This window comes from Echeneis naucrates, chromosome 4 (genome assembly GCF_900963305.1).
Source record: "Echeneis naucrates chromosome 4, fEcheNa1.1, whole genome shotgun sequence".
NCBI lineage: Eukaryota > Metazoa > Chordata > Actinopteri > Carangiformes > Echeneidae > Echeneis > Echeneis naucrates.
In genome coordinates, this window is record NC_042514.1 from 19,165,922 (window position 1) to 19,187,218 (window position 21,297).

At 39.6% G+C, this 21,297-nt stretch overlaps 1 protein-coding gene across 5 annotated transcripts in view; it reads right to left on the reverse strand.

Moving 5' to 3' along the window:
• pde4ba (phosphodiesterase 4B, cAMP-specific a) overlaps positions 1-21,297 on the reverse strand; it is a 97,806-nt gene that overhangs the window by 50,779 nt on the left and 25,730 nt on the right. The window contains exon 1 of one of the 5 annotated variants that reach the window (XM_029500933.1): positions 17,824-17,852. The exons of 3 other annotated variants lie outside the window; for them this stretch is intronic. In XM_029500933.1, the coding sequence (XP_029356793.1) occupies positions 17,824-17,837 (14 nt within the window). In that variant the 5' untranslated portion in view covers positions 17,838-17,852. Of the gene's footprint in view, positions 1-10,343; positions 10,989-17,823; positions 17,853-21,297 lie in introns of those variants that run through there. One more of the 5 variants, XM_029500932.1, reaches the window with a different exon arrangement.

Genomic DNA, 21,297 nt, shown 5'->3' on the forward strand with positions numbered 1-21,297 from the left:
GTGCTGGAAGACCCTGTTGTTCTACTGAGGGTTCCTGCCCAAGTTAGCAACAGCAGACTGATGTGGACGGGTGTGATTGCGAGAAAAAACCTGCCCAATCTGAACTTGAATGGTGTTCTGTTGTTGGACTTCTGTGCTATTTCCCGTGTGTCCACACCTAGCACCATGTCCAAACACAGGAGTCTATCAGTGCACCTGGCGCCAGGATGAACCAGATGAACTTTGTAGTTGTTCTGAACACCCAGATAAAGAGAGGAGCTGAGCTGTCAACTGAGCACAAACTGGAGGTGAGCTGGATCAGATGGCTGGGAGGGACGCTGGACAGACCCAACAGGTCTAAACAAATCTTTAGATCCTACTGGCTACTTTATCAGAAATTCATTCAGGTTGGTCTTAACTGCTACCTCTGGCAGGCCTTCAACTATGTCCCATTGGTAGCAGGGGACGTGGAATCTGATTGGTCCATGGTCTGTGCTGCCATGCTGGGGCAGTTGTTTGGTGCTATGGCCGTCACAATGCTGGTGGCAGTTGTGGTGGTACTCCTCCAACCTAATGGTGGCTGTTTTAGGTGAAGGATGCTAACAGGCTTCATAAGGAGGCCTATGGAGCTTTGCTTTGGCCTTAGAATGACATGCTCTTGGAATCAGACAAAAAACTCAGACCTGGGAGAAGTTGGTGCCAAAGACATTCTGGGAAACCATCTGGCACCTCAGGATGGGAAAGCGACAGTGCGTCCCCACCATTTATGGGGTTAATGGGAAGCTGCTAACCTGAACCAAGAAAGTAGTCAGATAGTGGAAAGAATATTTTGAGGATCTCCTCAATTCCTACAACACATACTCTGTAGAGAGAACAGAGCTAGTTCCCTCAGAGGTTAGCCCGCTCATCAATCAGGCTGAAGTTGCTGCAATTTTAAAGAGCTCTGGACCAGCTCTATACCCTCACGAAGGTGCTTTAGAGTGGGAAGGTTTGTAAACGTCACAATAAGCAAGAGGCCAAAAAGAACTTCCTCCATAAGTTGGTCAAGCTCTGTGAAAACAGGCAGAGGAGTCGAGCCATTGCTCCTCCACATCAAGAGGAAACATTTGAAGTGGTTTGGCCAGGAAGCCTTCTTGGGGTAGATGTTTTTGGCATGTCAGTCTCTGCAGAACTCCATTATCTAAATTCTATATTTATTATGATGGAAAGGAAGCTAAAGGGAAAAAAATCCAAAAGAAACTATAGCCTGCAAACATTGTAACAGCAGGCAAGAACCCTAATGAGTGATTCATCAGTTAATTCTGACTTGGTCTCATAATCTGTTGTGACTGTTTCATGACTAATGATGCCGAACAAATGAATATGTATATGTTATATATATATGTTATTTGATACTGTTATTTGATACTGCCATTCCAGTCTTCCCCTTTTAAACCAGTATGAACAGTAAATAATCTAAACCGTGCCTGCAGTTTTTTTTTTTTTTTTAAACACAGTCCAAATGTCTCTATTTTTGCCGGTTCATGCGCTAAATACACACTCTGAGATGTACGTTGCTTTGATCACCTCCATGTACACACACGTGCATGCACACACATACAGGAACCCTTCAAATAACAACACAAAGACAGACCCTGGGAACAAAGACCCATCAGTGTGAGACAGGGTGTCCTGGTGGTTTTGTGGCTTAGCGCCCTTGCCTGGGAAACAAATCTCACCCATGCCTTCTTTTTGCTCTGGCATTTTTGCTGTATGCAAACATACTAACGCCAAAATGCTAACTTCCAGTCTTTGCTCTTTCAGATGTCAGGCATTCACCAGGCTGAATCTGTTCATATTTTCATTGTTCATGCAGTAAATCATCTCAGAGTAACTGCGGTGGACGGTGATTGCTGACAGATGACTATGATCATTTGAAATAGAAAAATATTTCTGGTGTTCTGATACACAACAGCAATCATGAAGTGTAGGCTCTGACCCCAGACTTATTTGCTTGGGTGACACAGCATTCCTTTCCCATGATCCAGCTGCATCTGTCTGACTGACTGAGTGATCGAGAAGCAGGAAGGATGACAGACTTAGTGACGCTTTCTCCCCCTCTCTCAGTTTGTCGTCATACATGTTTTTTCGTCATATATAAAAATATACATCGATTGTTTGGGTGCAGTGTGTTTTCTGAGTAGGTGACATGATGAGAAACGAAAGAAAATAAGTATCAAAAATCCAAAGAATGCTGTTTTGAAGAAAACTGTCCTGGAGTATGAGATACTCAGTAATTTTCCACAGAACTTTGTTGTGAGAAACACACTGCACACTGTTGACAAACTTTTTTTTTTTTTTTTTAAATGATGAGGGTCCATAGAAATTCAATCAAACTCGGGGGTAAGGCGGCTGCTTGGCAATATTGCTAAACAGACAAAACAGCCAGACAGACAGCAACAGACAGTGAAGATAATGATGCATGGAAACAATTGTGGCAAATATTTTTTTTCCTGGGAAATGACTCCACTTCCTAGTTCTGAGACAATGGTGTTTTTTTCAAGGTGCCACTGGCTGGTAAGACTGAAATTCATTTACTGGTAGAGTGGAATAACATTTGTTTCCCCATTAGTATGACATGTTTTAATTTTTGCGTAATCTTTAACGGATGTTCATTCTGACAGTAAGTAGGACAGTATGGAGTTAATGTCAGGTCTCCAGTTCTATCTACTTCAGGTCAAGCTATTACAAGATAGCAGTTTTTACGTGCCTGATGAGTGATAAAAAAAGACATTTGATATTGTTTTTATACAGCTGTGAGCAAGTTCTTACAAGAACAACCCGGAAAAAAAAATATGTTCAAGAGTCCTCTATTCATCTTCAGAGGTGAAATTGGGCCAGAGTGCACCAGAGTTAAGCTCCACCTTCCCAGATCCACAACACACCCTGCAGGAGCTCAGCTCCATCACCTTCAGCGAAAAATAATCACATACACCACTTACACACTTATTTTTCATGTCCTGATAAACCTAATGCCATATGAGAGTGAATAATTTGATTATAAAGAGATGTGAATTATACATACACCTTCAAACGTTACATGGAATTATCAGCCGCCATACTGCATGAAACACACTCTAATACAGCAGGAAAATAAAGGTCCCTGTGGTCAAAGGTCAAAGTCAGAGACTTTATAAGGTTTTCTGAGACTGAGTTTGCTTATTTTCTACGCTGTGTGTTAAGGGGCTATGCTATCTGCTGCATTGGTTACTCTGTCAGTAACAGAGGTTCATTTGACTCCCTCTCCTTATTTAACCACTGTTTATATATTTTATCAAATTAATCGTATTAACATACAACTTGAAGTCAAATCTTGAGGGACTAAGGGCTTATTCAGGCTAAGTCTGAGATTGTTATTTTTTAGATTTGAAGGAGACACAAATCAAAGGTCTACACCTCAGTTATTTGAGTACATTTACATATTTTGCTTTTATATTGAAACTTAGATAGCCATACTCTGAGCTTTAAATTAGATTAATTCAATAAAAATGTAATTACTGTAATGGAGTGTCCCTGCAGTTAGCTGCAGCGTGGATATTTCCATAAGGAGTTTTTTTGTTAGTTCGGGTTACTCCATAGCCATTAATATAATTGACACTACTTATTTACCAGTCTTGTTATGACCTCCAGCTATTGTTGCATATTTACAAGATGAGAGTAAAGTTTTTGGGGGTTTTTTTTCAGCGCAGCATCTGGACCTTCCGGGCGGCTACAGCAGTTGATTTGTGCGCTAACATATAAAAATAAGTATTAAATAAGTATTTCTAATAAAATTAGAAATGAGAGAGGCAAAACAAGAAGGAATTATTATTGATTCAAAACCTGAAACTTTTGTAGAGATGTTTTAATGCCTTTAATGCCAACGTTGGTCTTGCATCAATGGCGAAGATTGCAAAAAGCAGGGAATGAGGAAATTAAGGAATATTCATGGACTGTGACTTTACATAAAAAATAAAAAAAAAAACAGACAAAAAATAAAAAATAAAACCCAACAACTAGGTAGTACGAGTGTGGCATAGTGATGCAGTGGTTGTCGCTGTCACTTCACAGCAGAAAGGTTCTGGGTTTAGGTTAATTGCAGACTCTAAATTGGCACCCTAAGGCATGACTAATGTGAATGGTTGTCTCTGTATGCCAACCCTATCCTGGACTGGCGACCTGCTCAAGGCATATCCTGCCTCACCCAGTGTCACCTGGGATTGGCTCTTGTCCCCCTCCATCCTGAGAAATAATGGGACGATAGATAATATCATTGTTGTTGCATTTTTGATCCCTCCCTTTCATTTTTTTCTTTTAACTGTCAATTTACATTTTAATACTGGCCACTTCTCTCCTCAGTAAAGCTAAAAAAGGAAAAGGTTTGTTCAGAAGAAACACATGGCTGGGATTTCTAAATGATAGAAGCACAGTGTTGTAAACAGGGAGAGATTGTCTTCTTAGATTTTGGATTAATTTCTTCCTTCCTGTGTGTTATGGCGAAGGGGAAACCAGTGACCATTTGTCTGTCAGGCTGTGCAAACAGTGGTGCCATGGTAACACCTCCTGTTTGTCTTAGCTAAGATTTAAACATCATTTCTTGGATGCACACTTGAATTGGATTTAGCTATGTTATTGAATGAGCAATCATACTAATGTTAACAATTTTATGGCCCGAGCAATCATAAATAAAACCCATCTGTTCCATTTTACCACATTGTTGTACAATTTCTTTTTCAAAGACAACCGAACACAGATGTTTTCCAACAATCCTTATCAATGTCTAAAGAACAAATGAGAGATGCCTGGGCTTAGATTGTGCATCCTTAAAAGAAATTTCTGTCAAACCAGTCGTCTCTGTGAAATGTGCCAGAGCTCTGAAATACCCCAGAGGGACTGATGAACTGATAGCACAATCCCATCAGGTCGTCATAAATAGAAGCTGCATTTGGTGTTTCAAAGATTGCAGTAAAAATTTCCTGACATGAATCTGCAGCTGAAATATCCAAAAATAGCTTAACTACCCGAGCTGGTGGAAACACACATTCTGAGTTAGACATTTCCAAATTTTTGGACATATATGGATCAAAATATTCTAAATCGATCATGCCATTATTGTAAAGCATTGACTTCAACAATTTCAACTCCGGGTTTACTTCAGATGGTGCACATGATGATGACGCCATACGTGTATTAGTAAAGTCATCAAAAACAGAAATTTACATATTAATCACTTTTCTTTTTGTAAAACAAACCATCATTTTTCTCAGTAATTTGCAGAAGTACACCACAGGTTGTGATGTATAGCAATGTTGGCTTTCACTCCTTGATGGCATCGCAGCACTAGATGGATCTACTTGTCATGCAATCACATCACTTAAATTTCATTCATACAAGGTAATAAGAAGTGAATATATTTCTTAAAAATTCATTTCTTCTTTAACTGTTTATTTGACAGGGTCCTGGGTGCTGCTGGAGCCGATCCCAGCTAAGGTTCCAGGCGAGGGCGGGTCACACCCTTGACAGGTTGCCAGTCTATGTCAGGGGCTCTATTTGAGATGTACCACAGATTGCTGGGCCTCTCTTCGAGTCCCTTCATGCTGTCTTTCATATTGACAATGTCTGCCGAGACTAGAAACTTGTAGGGGAAAACACAGGAAGCCCAAGCTGACCACAGTTGATCACAGGTCTCGCTCTTCCCGTGTGGTATTTCTGTAGCCTTAACATGTGGTGACATTTAAGGAGGACGCCACACTCCAAAGCTAACCCGCAAACACTGGCAGGTCACCTCCATATTGCATATATCAAGATACAGAAAATGTATCTACTCCTGCTGTAATATTCCTTAAAATTGCATTACTATTAATTTAAAAAATATTAACAACTTCATTGTGTTCCAATTCACATGGTTTCAAGTGTATGTGTGCTTGAGACTTGCACTGACTCCTTCATAATGTCAAACTCTTTGTGTACATTATTCTGCACAGTGAAGCTCAAACATCCGAGTAAAATAACAATGACCAAAACCTTTTTTTTAAGTGGAGCAAGACGACACACATTTTTTGCACTGCTTCTTTTTTTTTATTTTTTTGCTTACCCTTGACTGAAAATGGGATCATGGAGATCAATGTGATTTATTTTACAGTGCATCAGAAAGTGTGAATCATTTGTGTTCCCTGTAAAGCAAGGAAGTTAAAACCTATGTCCATAAATTACTGTTGGTACTAGCCTTACATCAATTAAAAAAAAAAAAAAAGCACAAGAAGATAAACAAGTCCTCACTTCACTATGTCCTCTGGCATTTTCCAAAGAAAGAAGTGAAGAAGCTTGAACTAGATGTTTAAAAAAAAAAAAAAAAAAAAAAAGGGACAAAAATTTTGGGACAAGCTCATTCAGCAGATGCTCTCATTCACAGTCACATACAGCATAAATACAAAGCCCTCGTGTCCCATGAGGAAACACAAAGCAGAACTGGCTAAAGGTGATGACAACGGTCATGATTAAGGAAAGGGGCTAGAGGTTGCTTGCGTGACTGTGTGTGTCTCTGGGTGTGTATATGTGAAATGAGAAATAGCATAGAGCAGAAGCTGACAGAGTGATGGGCACTGTGAAACTGAAATCTGCCTTTAGGTTGAGAGAGGACAGCGAAGACAGAGACAAACTGGAGAAAGATTACTTTAAAAAAATCCTTCCTGGGCTGGCGAATTGCAGTGTGGCATCTGTTTTGCATTACATTCCCCGGTCTGCACAGTCTGGCCACTTGCTGTCACAGTCTGTGGTTTCTCTATATTACTCACATTGAACCGTGTGTGCAGGAAGTACAACTCAATTAAACTCATAACTTTATATTCAGCAAAAAAAAAAAAAAAAAAAAAAAAGCATGAATGAATGAAATAAATATAGGTTGGACTCAGCGACCTCTTTTGCACTGACTCATTTTGCTTTTGATGTTTTGAGTATACTCAGCCGATACATTTACTTCAGCATAAATGTGAAAGCAGGACATTCACATCAATGTATTGTAAAAGTCCTGCATACAGGGTCTACATATTTTGTACCTCAAATCAGATCCACATTTTTTTTTCCCATCACCACTGTGTTTTGAGATCCCTGAACCATCAATGTTCTATTACAATGTAGGTAAAGTGTACTACAAAAAAAGTAGTGCTGAACCGCAACGTCTACGATCCAGCACAGCACCCCACCCATGGGCAAACAAGCGCAGAACATGGTTATTCTAGGTCCAGAAAAGGAAAATGGGTCACCAAGCAAAAAAAAAAAAAAAAAAAGGAATCTGGTTTCCAACGCTGACAGCTATTTAACAAAATACAAAACGAAGCCTCAGTGTCAGTTTTGTTCAGTTCAGCTGTGCATACTGGTGGATTGAAAATCGTCGCTGTCTCAAACAGATACATGTGACATTTTAAGGTAGTATGGGGTCATTTTCCCAACAACAGTCTCTATTTAAGTCTTGTTGCTTTTGGTCTAGTGACCAATGACTGTACCATCGGTTTACAAGCATCACTGCTCTTCTCCTTTCCTCTAGCAGCATTAAAAAGCTTTGTGACATTATTTTTTGTATACTGTGTCAAACACCGTTTCCACAGTTACACAAATGAGATTTGGATGTTGAGCGCTCATCTATGCCCTATACAATGAGACAGTTCACTCCTTGATACTTGTCTGCAATGATGTGGTGTGCCCAGTATCGATGGGTGAAAACAAAAGCGACTAAGCACCCAGGACGAGATAAAAACATGCTGGGATCTTTGTTATTATGCCATAGGAATCCGGGTTACTATCCAAATATTTGGTTAAGCTCTTACTCTCTGGGAGATTATCTGGTCTGGTAGGACATGTGACTACCAATCCCTGCGTGGGACACATACAGTATATGTACTAATTTGTCGGCATACAATAGCACAGGTCAACTGCAAGAGTTATACACCAAAAGAAAAAACCTGTGCATTTATAGTGTGCATGTCTGCGTGAGGAAGAGGTCAGGGAGTAATCATCCGCTGGTGCTCACGTGGCTCTCGTCTACCTGCCTAATGATTCAAACATGCAGCACAGTAGAGTATGCCATCTGTGTCTTCTACTTCTGCTTTCTTCAGCATAGCGCTGTACTTTCCACAGGAAACCCTCAGTCACAGTGGTGGAACCCACCCTAGATGGATGCCCGATGTCTGCACAGCTCAAGATCTCATCTCGATAAACATTTACCATTAGAGTCACTCATGGCAAGAATAATAATAATAAATGACAGCTTACATTACAAGCTGCTCAGCAAACTTGGGTATACTTGATCTTGGTGGATTCATTTCATGTTTTCCTTGCTCTCCTTGTATCCCCTTAAATGTTGAGACGACTTCAGCTGACCCACAATACCCTGAGTCCTCCTGAGGTGAGATTGTGAAATCAAATCAGCATCAGTGTCGCTAACTTGTTTATTCATTTGCTGCTAATTTTCACTCTAAGGCTCTAGAGTTGAATGAACATTTTTCTCAGCACTGACACTTACTCATCCCTGCATCACAATCAACACTGCAGCCCTACTGTGAGACCGTCATAATGTCCATTCTGTCTTATCATTACTGATCAAATAGTAAAAAATAAACATCAAGATTATGCAAGTGAGATAAGATATGATATATATTACTACAGTGCTTGGACTTCACTGAGCAAATAGCTCATCACTCCAATCAAGATCTTAATTCAATCACAAAAATTACATTTATGTAAATTCATTAATTAGGATTATTCAAATGGAAAAAACATATTCCATGATGCACCACATCTTTACTCATTTAACAATAGAAAACCTTTGATCCTGTGATGATTTTAAAGAAAAACAAGTGATTCTTCCATTATAGTGGGCAGCACGGCGGCATAGTGGTTAGTGCTGTTGTCCAATTCCCAGGCCATAGGCATGCATGTTTAAGTTAATTGGTGACTCTAAATTGTCCGTAGGTCTGAGTGTGATTGTGAGTGGTAGTCTGTTTCTGTGTGTTGGCCCTGTGATGGACTGGTGATCTGTGCAGCAACCCCCATGACCCGAAAACGGATGTGCGGTCGCAAAGCAATATAAATAACATATGGTAAATAATAGATAATATAAAGTTCTTCCAGTTTACGTTTTCCCAAAATGATGTATTGAGTTGTAGTGTACATTTAGGTTCCTCCTGTTTTACTGATCTTTTAAGTAAATGTACTCACTGTAAATTGAGAAGAATGGACATTTTTTTTAGCATTGTGGCACCGCAACAACTTCATTTCATAGTAGAATCATTAGTTCAGCCATGTAAGATAAAAAGTCACATTTTCCCATTAAAAATGTGCTGCTGTTGTTGTTTTTTTTTTTTTTTTGTGAATTTGCTATGAGCGAAACCCTTGAATGAGGTCAACTCTTTCCAACGTTTAATGGATTGTGACTCTTGCTAAGCCCATTTGAGACCTCTTATGTCGGACTGTACTGTATACTGCATGTGAATGTTGAAATGAGGAAAAATTCTGTTTTTCTTCTTTCCTGGTTTGTTAACAATCTTGCCTTTCCTCAGATTGTTTCGCAACCCCTGACCAGGTTGGTTGCAGGTACATATGCTGTTCTTCGGCAGATATGCTCAGTAAAATTCATGTAGAAAGACTTGAGCTAATATTACTGGGGATTCAGAACAAAACTTTTCCCGCTTGAAAACAGTCAGATGCATCTGAGTAACAAGTTCCTGAAGGCTAAATTTCTTGTAGACCCTTCAATGTCAGGATTTTGTGTGTGCGTGTGTGTGTTTGCTTTTTTAGATACATCCTTCCGGCCAATTGGTTGTTACAGCTGCAAACACTGAACAAAGGCATCACGGTAATATACCACTTCACTTCATCACTTTCAATGCGATTTGCATGGTCACCTACATAACTCTATCTCATCCAACCTCATCCAAATGACTCGCAAAACAGTTCCACCCTAAAACTATCAAAACAACGTTAGTTTGGATTTTCTCATCCCAATTTGACAGTGCAGTTCAGTCAGGGATTGCTATAATGGTGGGAAACACATGAGCGGGTTGCCTAATGTATGGGAAATAGGAAGTAAGACTACACATTCACAGACTAGGCACGCATTCAGCAATGGGAGGAGTTTAGAGACTGAGAAATGCTACAAGACTAATCAGGGCTGTGAAATAGTTCATGTGTTGGACAACAAGCTGTAAAATTACTGGAAATCAGCCAAAAAAAAAACAACAAAAAAAAAAAAAACAAAAGAGCAAAATAAACATCTCAAATAGAAAATTCAAAGCAACATTGACCACTTGAAATGTGTGTGTGTGGCTGTGTGGTTGGCTGTGTGTCCTAACCTGTGCGCATGACCACGGTTGGCGGCGTGGAGTTTCCTGATGACTTCCTCACTGAAGTCAAAGTGAACCCTTCCTCGGGCACAAGGTGAACGCCGGTACATTGCCCCGACACACACATGCACTCATACACACACTACACAGTACATGCCATCACATGAGTAACCACAAACACACATCCACTAGAACACACAAAGTGTCATCAAAAGTATAGTACTTCACACAGACCAAACACATGAACACCCTACACGTCAGCAACATAAGTGAAAGCTGCACTAAAGAATACAATTCTCACACACACACATTTGTCACACAAACTAACACCTTTAAATGACGGGCATCAAATCTATGCAAGTCCCGCAACACAAACACCTTCACACACACACACTTTCAGCACTTATAAACCAGCGATACATCACTCATTCAAGCTCCACAGTCATACATTTACATGTTACCTATGAGACCTCTGACAAAAAGTTACTCTGAAGATTATCCATCAGGGTTAGGGTCCCTCCTTGGTACAAATGAAAGTAGAAAACAGGTATCCAAACACACAACGCTTACATCACATGCAACAACATAAACAGCAGTCTATACGTCACTCTTCAAGACCTCGTTCACACTCTGACTCTCCATTCTCTCCCTCTGTCTTGCGCTCTCTCTCTCTCTCTCTCTCTCTCACTCTGTGATCTCTTTGCAGACTCTTCTCTTCGTCACAGGCTTTACTTCCTCCCCACAGAGTATGTGCACGCGTGTGTGTGTGTGTGTGGTGTGTGTACTACTCTATGTGTGTTAGTAGTTCTGTTCCCTTTAGCCAACCCAGCACCTTAAGAGGCAACATCCAAGTTCTGGAGTGGACTCACTGGAGTGGACTCATAATCCATGTATCATTTCACAGCCTTGTTAGCTTTAATTAAGCTTTTATTAATGGAAAATAAAGAAAAGCATACACACATGGTCACTATAGTCAGTCCATAGATAGACTACCCATAAATGCAACTGCAGCTATGGACACATTATGACGACTCAAGAGAGATAGTTTTGTATAAAATTACTCAACTAAACAGTATGTATTGTTGATAAGTTATAGAGGCTGGTCTATGAACGGAATGTAACAACAAAAATTCTAATAGTAATAAAATTGTAATTGTAGTAAAATTGTGGGAAATTCTGTAATAATCGACCAGCAATAAAGAAATTGTCCTACTTCTCTGTATGTTATGAACCACGTATTAAATGCATCTATTCTGCCTATATAAGGCTATATTGAAGTATAAAGTATAACAATTCAAAATACAAAAATTAGCATTTAATGCGCTGCATCAAAAACCTACAAAACAAACAAGACGGTGAGACTGGGTTCACTGTTAATCTGGCAAGTTGGTCTACCTTAATTGTTTGTGTGTGTCTGTGTGAGAAAAAGGTGCCATCTGGCAACAACCAGCGGGGCCCACTGAGCCTTATGGCACAATGCAGCACATATGATACCCAGCCTTCAAATAGCAATAAGTGAGATGGCAGATTTGAACTGACAGCACATAAAATAAACTTGGTTGACAGTTAAGAATTTCTAAACTGCCAAAAAAAGGGTATGAAACAGGCTAAAATTTAATTTTTTATTTATTTATTTTACAAATTTGATGCAGGGATGTCATATTTTTCATTTCCAGTGAACAAAAACCAAAAGTCGTTTTGTATAATAAGGCATTCACTGGTTCACTTGAATGGGGAGGTTTTTGGTTCAAAAGACCCAGAAAACATTTAGCAGACAGACAATCGACCCGAGAAAAACAGATTAAGAAACAACATAATTTCGTTTAGCACCACTTTTGGAACACAGTTTTTAAATAGGTGAATAGATTTTACCATCATATAAATTTTCCCTTTTCTGAATAACAATGGGAGGAGTTGCTTCTCAAGTCCCATCAAGAAAGTATCATTTCCTTGTAAAGAATTACTTGGAAATGAATCAGAAACGCAACACACACAACACACACACACACACACCAGTGGAAGATTTGGCAGAACACTGGCAGAAAAACCAAAACAAAACCAAAACCGCTTTTGTTTCGAAGAGCCAGTCCTGCCGGAATCCACTGATTCATTCCTTAAAATGAATCAGTAATGTAAAATAAACATTGTGCCAAGACACAGTAGCATTATTATAAACAAAACCTTGGTGACATAGCATCTGATGCAGCTCTAAAAGCAGTGTGTACAGAAGAATGCTGTGGTTGAAACGTAACCACCCAGTGAAACTATTCACCTTTTGGCAGGACACCTCTTCTGCCACATCTGTTTACAACTTTCACATTACAGGTCAACCAAGATAGGCGACCTTGGGTGACCTGAGAGGTGCCATATGCATAAATTATTATTATTATTATTGCTACATCTTCTTGTTGCTTTCCTATAACCCAACAGAGCTCTCAGGTTTGCATTAGTATACTGCAGCAGTACATGAGGCTGCAGTTTTAAAACCACAGTATTACATCCTGGATTTGTGCCACAGTGCCACCTTTCAAAATGGGGCTGAGTATCAGCACTGCTGTTGTCCTAGTTTAGGAGACTAAAAATTCTTTTTTGATATAATTTTGAAGGTCCTTTTTTTAAGTTGGCAAGGACTATTCCACCAAGGTTTAATACTTTTTACTACTTTCTGTTGATCTACTACTACTTTGTGCCAGGTGATTATCATGTGAAAGACTCTTATCATCCAAGAAAACCTTTCTGGGTAACTTATTATTTGAAAGGATCGTTTCATCAAAATACAGCTGTGTATCTTGTTTGTTGAGACTTCATCTCTTGATCATTTGCTCAAATGACAAAGACAAAGACAAATATGACAACCAGAAAATATACACATTGAGGCTGAAATCAGAGAAATCTTATATTTTTGGCCTTAAAAATTACTTTGTTACTTGAAAAACAGGTCTGAACATTCTGAGCACATAAATGTCTTTCCTGGCGGCCATTTTCATTATCAATCAATCTGCTGAATATTTTGTATATTAATCAACAACTTATTTTATCCACAGCCAAAGAAGTAAAAAAGAGAATATTCACATCAGTGAAGCTGCAATATGGATATTTCAATCTTATGAATTGAATAATTATCAATTTATTTCTTTTTTTCCTATTTCACTTTTACTAACGCCTGTTTGTTGTATGTCCACAGTGTTCATATCATGAAATGCAGTTCTTGATTATCCTAATAGGTAGGTGGCGCTGTGGCGCAGGGTCCTTCACCTGCCAGTGTAAACCTGCAGCCTCTTGCACTCCAGCTATTCCCTACTCACAAGATGTGGCAGGACCCCCTTCAGACCATCAGAGGGCACAATTGAATTTCATATAAAAAAAAAAAAAAAGGAAACTAGGCTTTTAGGGCTAACAGCCACAAGATGGCAGTATGTAAGTATGTTTTATTGTGCCTGAGGTCTGCGTGCCTCCAGATGAGCCATGCCTTGTAGACAGCATTCAGCACCGTCATCACACGTGAACATGGTTTTTACATGTTGAATAATTGTTGTGGTTAAGCAGCCACAATGGAAGTGTAACAAGGCAATTTAGAGAGCTGTGCTTTAAATAACAAGATAGCAGGATCCTGAGAAAGACAATAAAACCTCTTAATTACATGACAGAAATCTCCTTAAAGCTAAAATCAAAGCAGAAATCGTCTATCTTATATTTAAACACTGTTTTGGGAAACAATGCCTAGACTTAATGTCACCACAAATTTTAAAATAATACATATAAATGCAGGGGGGGGGGGGACACTTTTTTGATGTGTAGCGTCACCAATGTGACATAGAAACTGAGAACAATAATTAAACATCATTCAGACATGCATCTGACAGCTTAAGAGCAGCCTGTCAAATTGTTGCTGGAAGACCGATGCTTCGGCTTGCCACTGGTGATTTGATTCAATATCACGCTGGAGATGAGGCAAATGAAAATATTGGCCCCGGCACGCCAAAAACAAAGGTAAGAAAATAGAATCTCAGATGCGTTTGACAGAACCTGACAGGCACAACATCACCTCTCAAAAGAAATCTGTCTCCCCGACACCAGCACAATCATATTAAATGAGGATCAAACAACAGGAGCTCAAAGCTATTTAAAATATAAACTTGAGCCAAGTTCAGGGGGGCAGACAGATGGAGCGACGTTTATGAAAAATCGTGGCATTCAGAGGGAGGTAAAGCAATGAAAGTACTGAGGCACTTTGTAGAGCAGGAAGAAAAAGATGTTTTATAGATAGTCATATATAGATATGTATATATGACTCAGTACTCTCATACCCCAATTGTCTACGCTGACTCAAATTTCCCAAGAATGTATTCAACTAGCCTGACCTTGAGTGCAACTTGAAGGTGCAATTGGCCAACAGAAATGAATGCCTGGGGCTGCTATCAGTCTGCGGAAAAATTTGGTTTTTGGGCGAATGGCAAAGCAGCAACATTTGAAATGCATTTATATTGTTTTTAACAATGGCCTGGAGGCACCCCTCAGCTGACAAGCAGACATTGTGTCTGGCATTGCGGTTGTGGACCAAATCGAGCCCATTCACCCACAAGTGCTGAATATAGATATTATATAGTATCTCCAACAGTGTGTGTAGGCAATATTACACACAAAACCGAAGTTCCTTCCAACAGACTCACTCACTGAATGTGTGTTGAAAGGAAATAAAATTGCCTTCACACATAAAAACACTTGTGTTAGTCCACAGTTCCCAACTTTGGATTAGGAACGCACTAATCAATCCTAAAATGAATTGAAGGGGGCAAAGGTTGAAGATGATTTGTGGATTGCTTTTTTTTTTTTTGCCTGTTGAATTATAATATAATTTTAACTTTTGGGTTTAGCGCAATAGAAAAACAGAAACTGACAAAACAGATTAGTCTGTCCATCAATAGCCATCACTAAGGATCACTGCCTCATTCCATCTCCATGTCAGGTGGGCAAAGCCGACAAACAGTTAAGCACACATTTATATAACTTCCTCTTCATGAAGAATGTCCTATACAGGGGAGTGTGATTTTACGTGAAGCGTCTCTGAACTCTGCAGTCTCGTGCTACTGGGGATGACTTTGTATGACAAAACTCTCAAGAAGGATTGAATGGGGCGGCGAGAAGGTACGTAAGTAAAGAGTAAGCAGTGCAAATCAGAAAACAAATAATAACCTTTATACAAACTGCCACTGGCACAGAGAGCAGCGGGTGTCTGCCATAACATAGCTTTCCCCATCTCCTCGTGTCTGGGTAAATCTAAAACTCCTTTCTGAAAAACAGGGCACTGCAGTCAGTCAGTGATTAACCTAATCCCCTAGTTACAGAGTAGCTCTCTTTTTTACTGCCAACATCATCATACCTGACGTCAGCGGCGCTCACGCTGTGATAACCATGGGCAGCACTCCGAAAAAAAATGAATAATGAAGAATGTAACTCCACTACCAAATGGGCTCTAACAGCAAAATCCACAAAGCGAAAACCAGTGAACAAATCCACAGCACAGTAGAGCTTCACAATAAAAGCACTGATACAACAATATTGTGCTAAACTAAGAGGATTTTTGCCATTTAACACAAGTAAATAAACACCGACCAGCCACAATGACTTTGGTGCTGTTCACATGCCCAACAAACGTAGCGGCATTGTTTTGCTATCTGGCTATTCTTCATGATTTACTGTTTCTGTGAAAAATGTCAAATGTCAGTCCATGTTGCATCTGGTTCTGCTCTGTCAAGATAAACATACCATTCATTCACATAAGGAAGTTGGCTTCATGCACTCAATGGTTGGAGTGAATTATTAAACACTAATACATATGCCACCACAACCAAAAACCTTCTACGAATGCCATTGTTGCATCAAAGATATATTAATTGCATCATGTGGGTTAATGCAATATTAGTCCAGGCAATAGTTTGTTTCTCTCATGTTGTGATTAGAGTATTTCAGAGTAAGAAGAACATGGGTTGAAGGTTTGATGCTGTCCTAATCGGGTAGCAAAGCCAAGCATGTGCCAACCTTTCTCTTTCTGGCTAGTTCCTTTCTTCTTCTACATGAGGCACCTTCTTGTCAGCTCATCTCCCAAGGATCAGGCTGCAGAATCTCTAGGAGGGCAATCTATAAAGTGTTCCGAAAGAATGATTCATTTCAGGCTCACAGATGAAGGAGAGGGAATGAGGGAATGCTCACCAAATTACTGAACCACCAGGTCTGAACACAATTTGTTCAGAACACGTTTAAGAGGTTCCTTTTTTGTTTTTTTAATCCGCTGGTGCTGTGGTCAGAATAAATCACATTTTTACCAAAAGCGCATTCTAGTGACTTGCTCCTTTATTTGCTCCCCATCCTGCTTCAGTGTGATTAACAAAATCATGTTGACTCTTCAGGATCAGCCTTTAAACAATCGCTAGTTAGAGTGCCACCGAGGTCCTGTGAGAGGAAATGTTTTTCTGCTGATGAAGCCCTGTCATATCAAATTTCACTTGAGACCTGAGAAGCAGAAACCCACTTATTGCAGGGGTTAAATGCAAGCTCGCAGTATTTACACCTTTCTACCTGCTAACTCTTTGAGTTTGAAGGTCAAATGACTATCAAGATTTTCTATAAGCAATCTGCCGAGACGAAAGCAACAAGTTGAAACTACAGCGCACTGAGTTTTATCAGAATAACAAACTATGAACACACCAGCATGGGCTGAATAGACTACAGTCAACACTGTGTTGTGGAAATTATGTTTACATATCGATCAACATCGGTAGTTAGGAATATCGGGATCGATTTGCAGGCAGGTAACAAATTAAAAGGAAAAAAAAAACAAAACAAAACGGTAAGTGCCTTAGTGTTTGGTTAAGCCACTGCTGCCAGAACAACTTTAATTTTCTCTGAATGTCACTCCATTCTTCCAGAATATATTCACTCATTTGATGATGGTGGAGAGCACTGTCAAACACAGCAGTGGAAAATCTCACTTGTTCAGATAGATTAATATCTGGCCACTGCCACTGTTAAGTTCATGTGATTCGCATCATTTTCAGAATCATTTAGTGCCCCCTCATTCCTTGTAACATTTGGCTATGTCCAGAGTCTCACAACACTTCTTAGATTGTTATTGTTTAGTCCACAGTGACTTCCGGAGACGATTTGTATTTTTACATTTAACCTGACCCTTCCTTCGACTTACCAACTGAGTTTGTCATCACAACTAAAAGGGGAAAATATTTAGTAATCAATAAATCTAATTTCTAGAAGACAGGGTTTAAACACTCAAAGCCACACACAAACACAAAATCCACAATAAGGTCCCCACTTTTCCTTTTTCTTCACATACCAAACCCAGGAGTGGCGACGATAGCAGAAAGGGCTGAGATAAAGTTCTGGACTGGATGATACTGCTGTCATCATCTTGATTGCCGGTGGGATCAAAACTCAAATCCGACTATTTGCTCTTCTCTGAAAAGCAATAACTTACTTGATTTGATTCATTGATGATGAAGATGAAAGACTGGTGTTAGCAAGCCAATCTTTTTAAGATGTGTCTGGCACACAGATGTACTGTAGCATCCTGGAATCTCAAAGTGGACCATCACAGGACTGTTTCAGAAACTTGTCAGGATAATCTCTACATCTGCTACTTCAATGCTACCCTCATGTTCAGTGAAGCAGCAGGTGGTAGCATCTCAGAAAATCACTCTCCCGTGTTCATTCCCATCGGCACATCAGCAATTTTCAGTAGCCGAGTTGGAACAGAAAGTGGGTTTGAATTTAAAATTAATCCTCCTGTCATTCAGGAAACGGCAGAATATTTGCAGCGCTGCCAAAGCCTTTCCAAGTCCCCGCAATTAAAGACTAGCTCGTTGAAAAACAGACCAGACAAAACGCTGCAATCAGAATAAAATTAATTCCCTGTGTGACGACAATTTAACTCTCCCAACAGAGTGTAAGTTACAGCATGTGCTCAATGCCAGTTTTCCTTTCCAGAGCCATGTGGCACTCATCGCCGTGCTCCTTGTTCCACTGAAATTGATGCTATTCCTCTCGTCTCGTCTCACTTCAGGTTTGCTGTAGCACGTAAAGGTCACATTTCACGAATGATCTTGGCTCCCCTGGGCCCAAGCAGCCAAGGTATATATTTTCATGGCCCACCATAACAACTAATAAACAAACAGAGTTTCTTGCCAATGAGGACACTTTTCATTAACAACATTATTCCATTATTCCATTTTTTCAATGAATATAGTTCCAAGTAACAGAATTTTATTTGTGAGTTCACCAAATAGTCTCAAAAAAAGTTTCACTGTGTTAATCTCTCCACGTTTCTATATATTTAATGAAAGCTTTAATATAAACGAGAACAGTAACATCCACAAGATATCATGGGAGAATACATCAGTTGTTTTTGTGTGTGGCGCTACATCTATGTGGGCCTTCGACCACAACACCTGACTAACCTTAGCTTACTGTAAAATGAACGGCCCATCAACAGCCACACAGCAGTTTAAAACGAGCAAAGAATCAATTGAGCACTTCCTATTCAAATAATAGTCCAACAACAAAGTAATCACCTCCTCTGGGAACAACATGCAAAAGGATTCACGTTCCCGTTGGTTCTCTCCTCACATTACCCGTCCACTTCCCTCATAGGAGCCTGTGTGTCAAAGCAGCATCGTCTACCTCACCGTATGTGGTGATTGTACCTACATGGGCTCAGATTACGCAGCGCAACAGCGCACGGTATGAAGCTATAAGCACTACAGCAGCGTTTAGACACACAATCCTCAATTTTGAAAGCGGCACACACGACTGGAAAGCCAGCACTACTCGCTGATGTGTAGTTTGCCACATGATACTACACGTGTCAAGTAGCATTCAGCAAACAAAAACAACTGCAGCTGAATACAAAAAGTGTTTTTCCACTTGGATTGTGTGCCTACATTAAACAACGTGTGAAACTGCATACTGTAGCCACAAGTGGGTTTGAAAGCACTTGACTCGTGGCTCTGTGTGGTCGGCTACTCTTTGCTTTCAGACCTGGTACTTTTGCACTCAATTCAGGAAATGATTCTATGAGAGACTTTCTCTCAACAGAAAGAGAAATGGTTTCTATTTGATGAATTGCCCGGTGGATCAGATAGAATTTGAATTAAAAAATGATTAGTTTTGATGAGAATTAATAATGAAGAGGGCAATGCACAGGTCATTTTTCCTCATTAATCTGCCAACATAGTCAGCGTTCCCAACCAGTCATTAATCATTTAATGATAGTTGTTAGTCAATGCTCAGAGTAGGACTTGTTTGAGTCAGCTGTGTGACCTTTTGACTTTATAAACTCCCACAGTGAACATAGGATACAGTTCATTAACTAGAATTAATCACAGATATGTGGGACTGAGAGAAATGTGAAATGTAAAAGGTAAGAAGGAGATTTTTTTCCATGCAATGTGGACAGAAACCTCACACCCTTTTTGGATGACATACTTTGTATCAAAAAATCAGCAAAACGACTACAATGGTGGGTTTTTATGACCTGAGAATTGAACTTCTTTTGAGAGAGTAATCACATGCTATTTCTTTCTACCTGGTTCTTTGTTTTGGAGACAACCTGTAGGTCTTTGGAGAACAGCCCTGTTAGGATCTTCTCCCCATGCTGTATAAATGAAATAAATGAATAAAATACTCTGGTTTACCTCTGCCTTATCACAAAAATGTGATTTGTAATTTGTCAGTTCGTTTGAGGGAACATGTTACAAGCTAACACAAACAGACAAAAAACACTGTGTCATAGCTGGGAGACATTCTCCAGATGACTGGGTAAAAAAACTCACAGTTGGAATATGATTTAGTTAGGATCAGCACGCATGTAGTCACAAGAGTCAGGAGACAACTTTTCTTGAAACAAAAACAAGTAAAGATTGGATATATCACTTAGCCGGAGTGAACTGCATGCACACAAAAGCATGTACACACCCTTTAAAACACTCCTCCGCTGGGAAATTCTCCATACCAGCAGGAGAGAGAGGGGAGGGGGGGGGGGAGACAAAAAAGAGACAAGGGCACTGAGGTGAGAGACATTTCCATGGCAACCACATCTGTAAGCCTGACTTCACCAATGGGCTGTGACCTTATAGTGAGCCCAAGGAGCCTTCATAAATCTGAGGCAATGACTTGGCATGCAGTGCTTTAAGGATTAAAGTTTTACTGGATCAGATTTGTTGTGATTTCATCCCGTATAAAGAAATATATAAAAGTCACTTCATGAATTTAATTTACTTTCATTTAATAGCATGGTAGGTAGATAATGTGTTTTTCTGAACAGACCAAGGAGTTCATTTTATTCGTTGGAGCTATAGTTTCATTTTAGAATGTACATCTGTTTATTTTATTATTTTATTGATATATTATATTTCATCAATTATGTTTTGTGATGTATGGTTTCTGATTTTGTCTTTGACTACACATCACAATCAATGCATTTTATTTTAGTGTTGTATCTGTACTGTATTGTGTATTGTCTAAAAGCCCAACTGGCATCAGGAGTCAAATATTAGCAGTAGCTTTACTGAGGAGGACCAGTCTCAGTTGTTATTAACGGGATAAAAGGCTGAACTAAATGATCCGTCCTGCATTACAGTGGTTTACATAGACTCTCTGGCTCTGACCAACCTGATCATAATTTGTTTTTGCGTCAAGTGTGTGGGAGTTGTTCATTCATTCATTCATTCATTCATTCATTCATTCATCTTCAACCGCTTTATCTGTTTCTGTACTCAGATTGATGCAGTCGGGTTCGCCGTCTTTTTGCATCTTGTTGTCCCACTCTGGCATATTGCTGACAGAAATCCCTATAAATATCAAACATAAGAAAATATGCTTCACCAAACTACATGCTGCTATGTGGAAAGAATTACCAACCGTCCTTCTGCTGGTTTGCCACTGCACCATATTT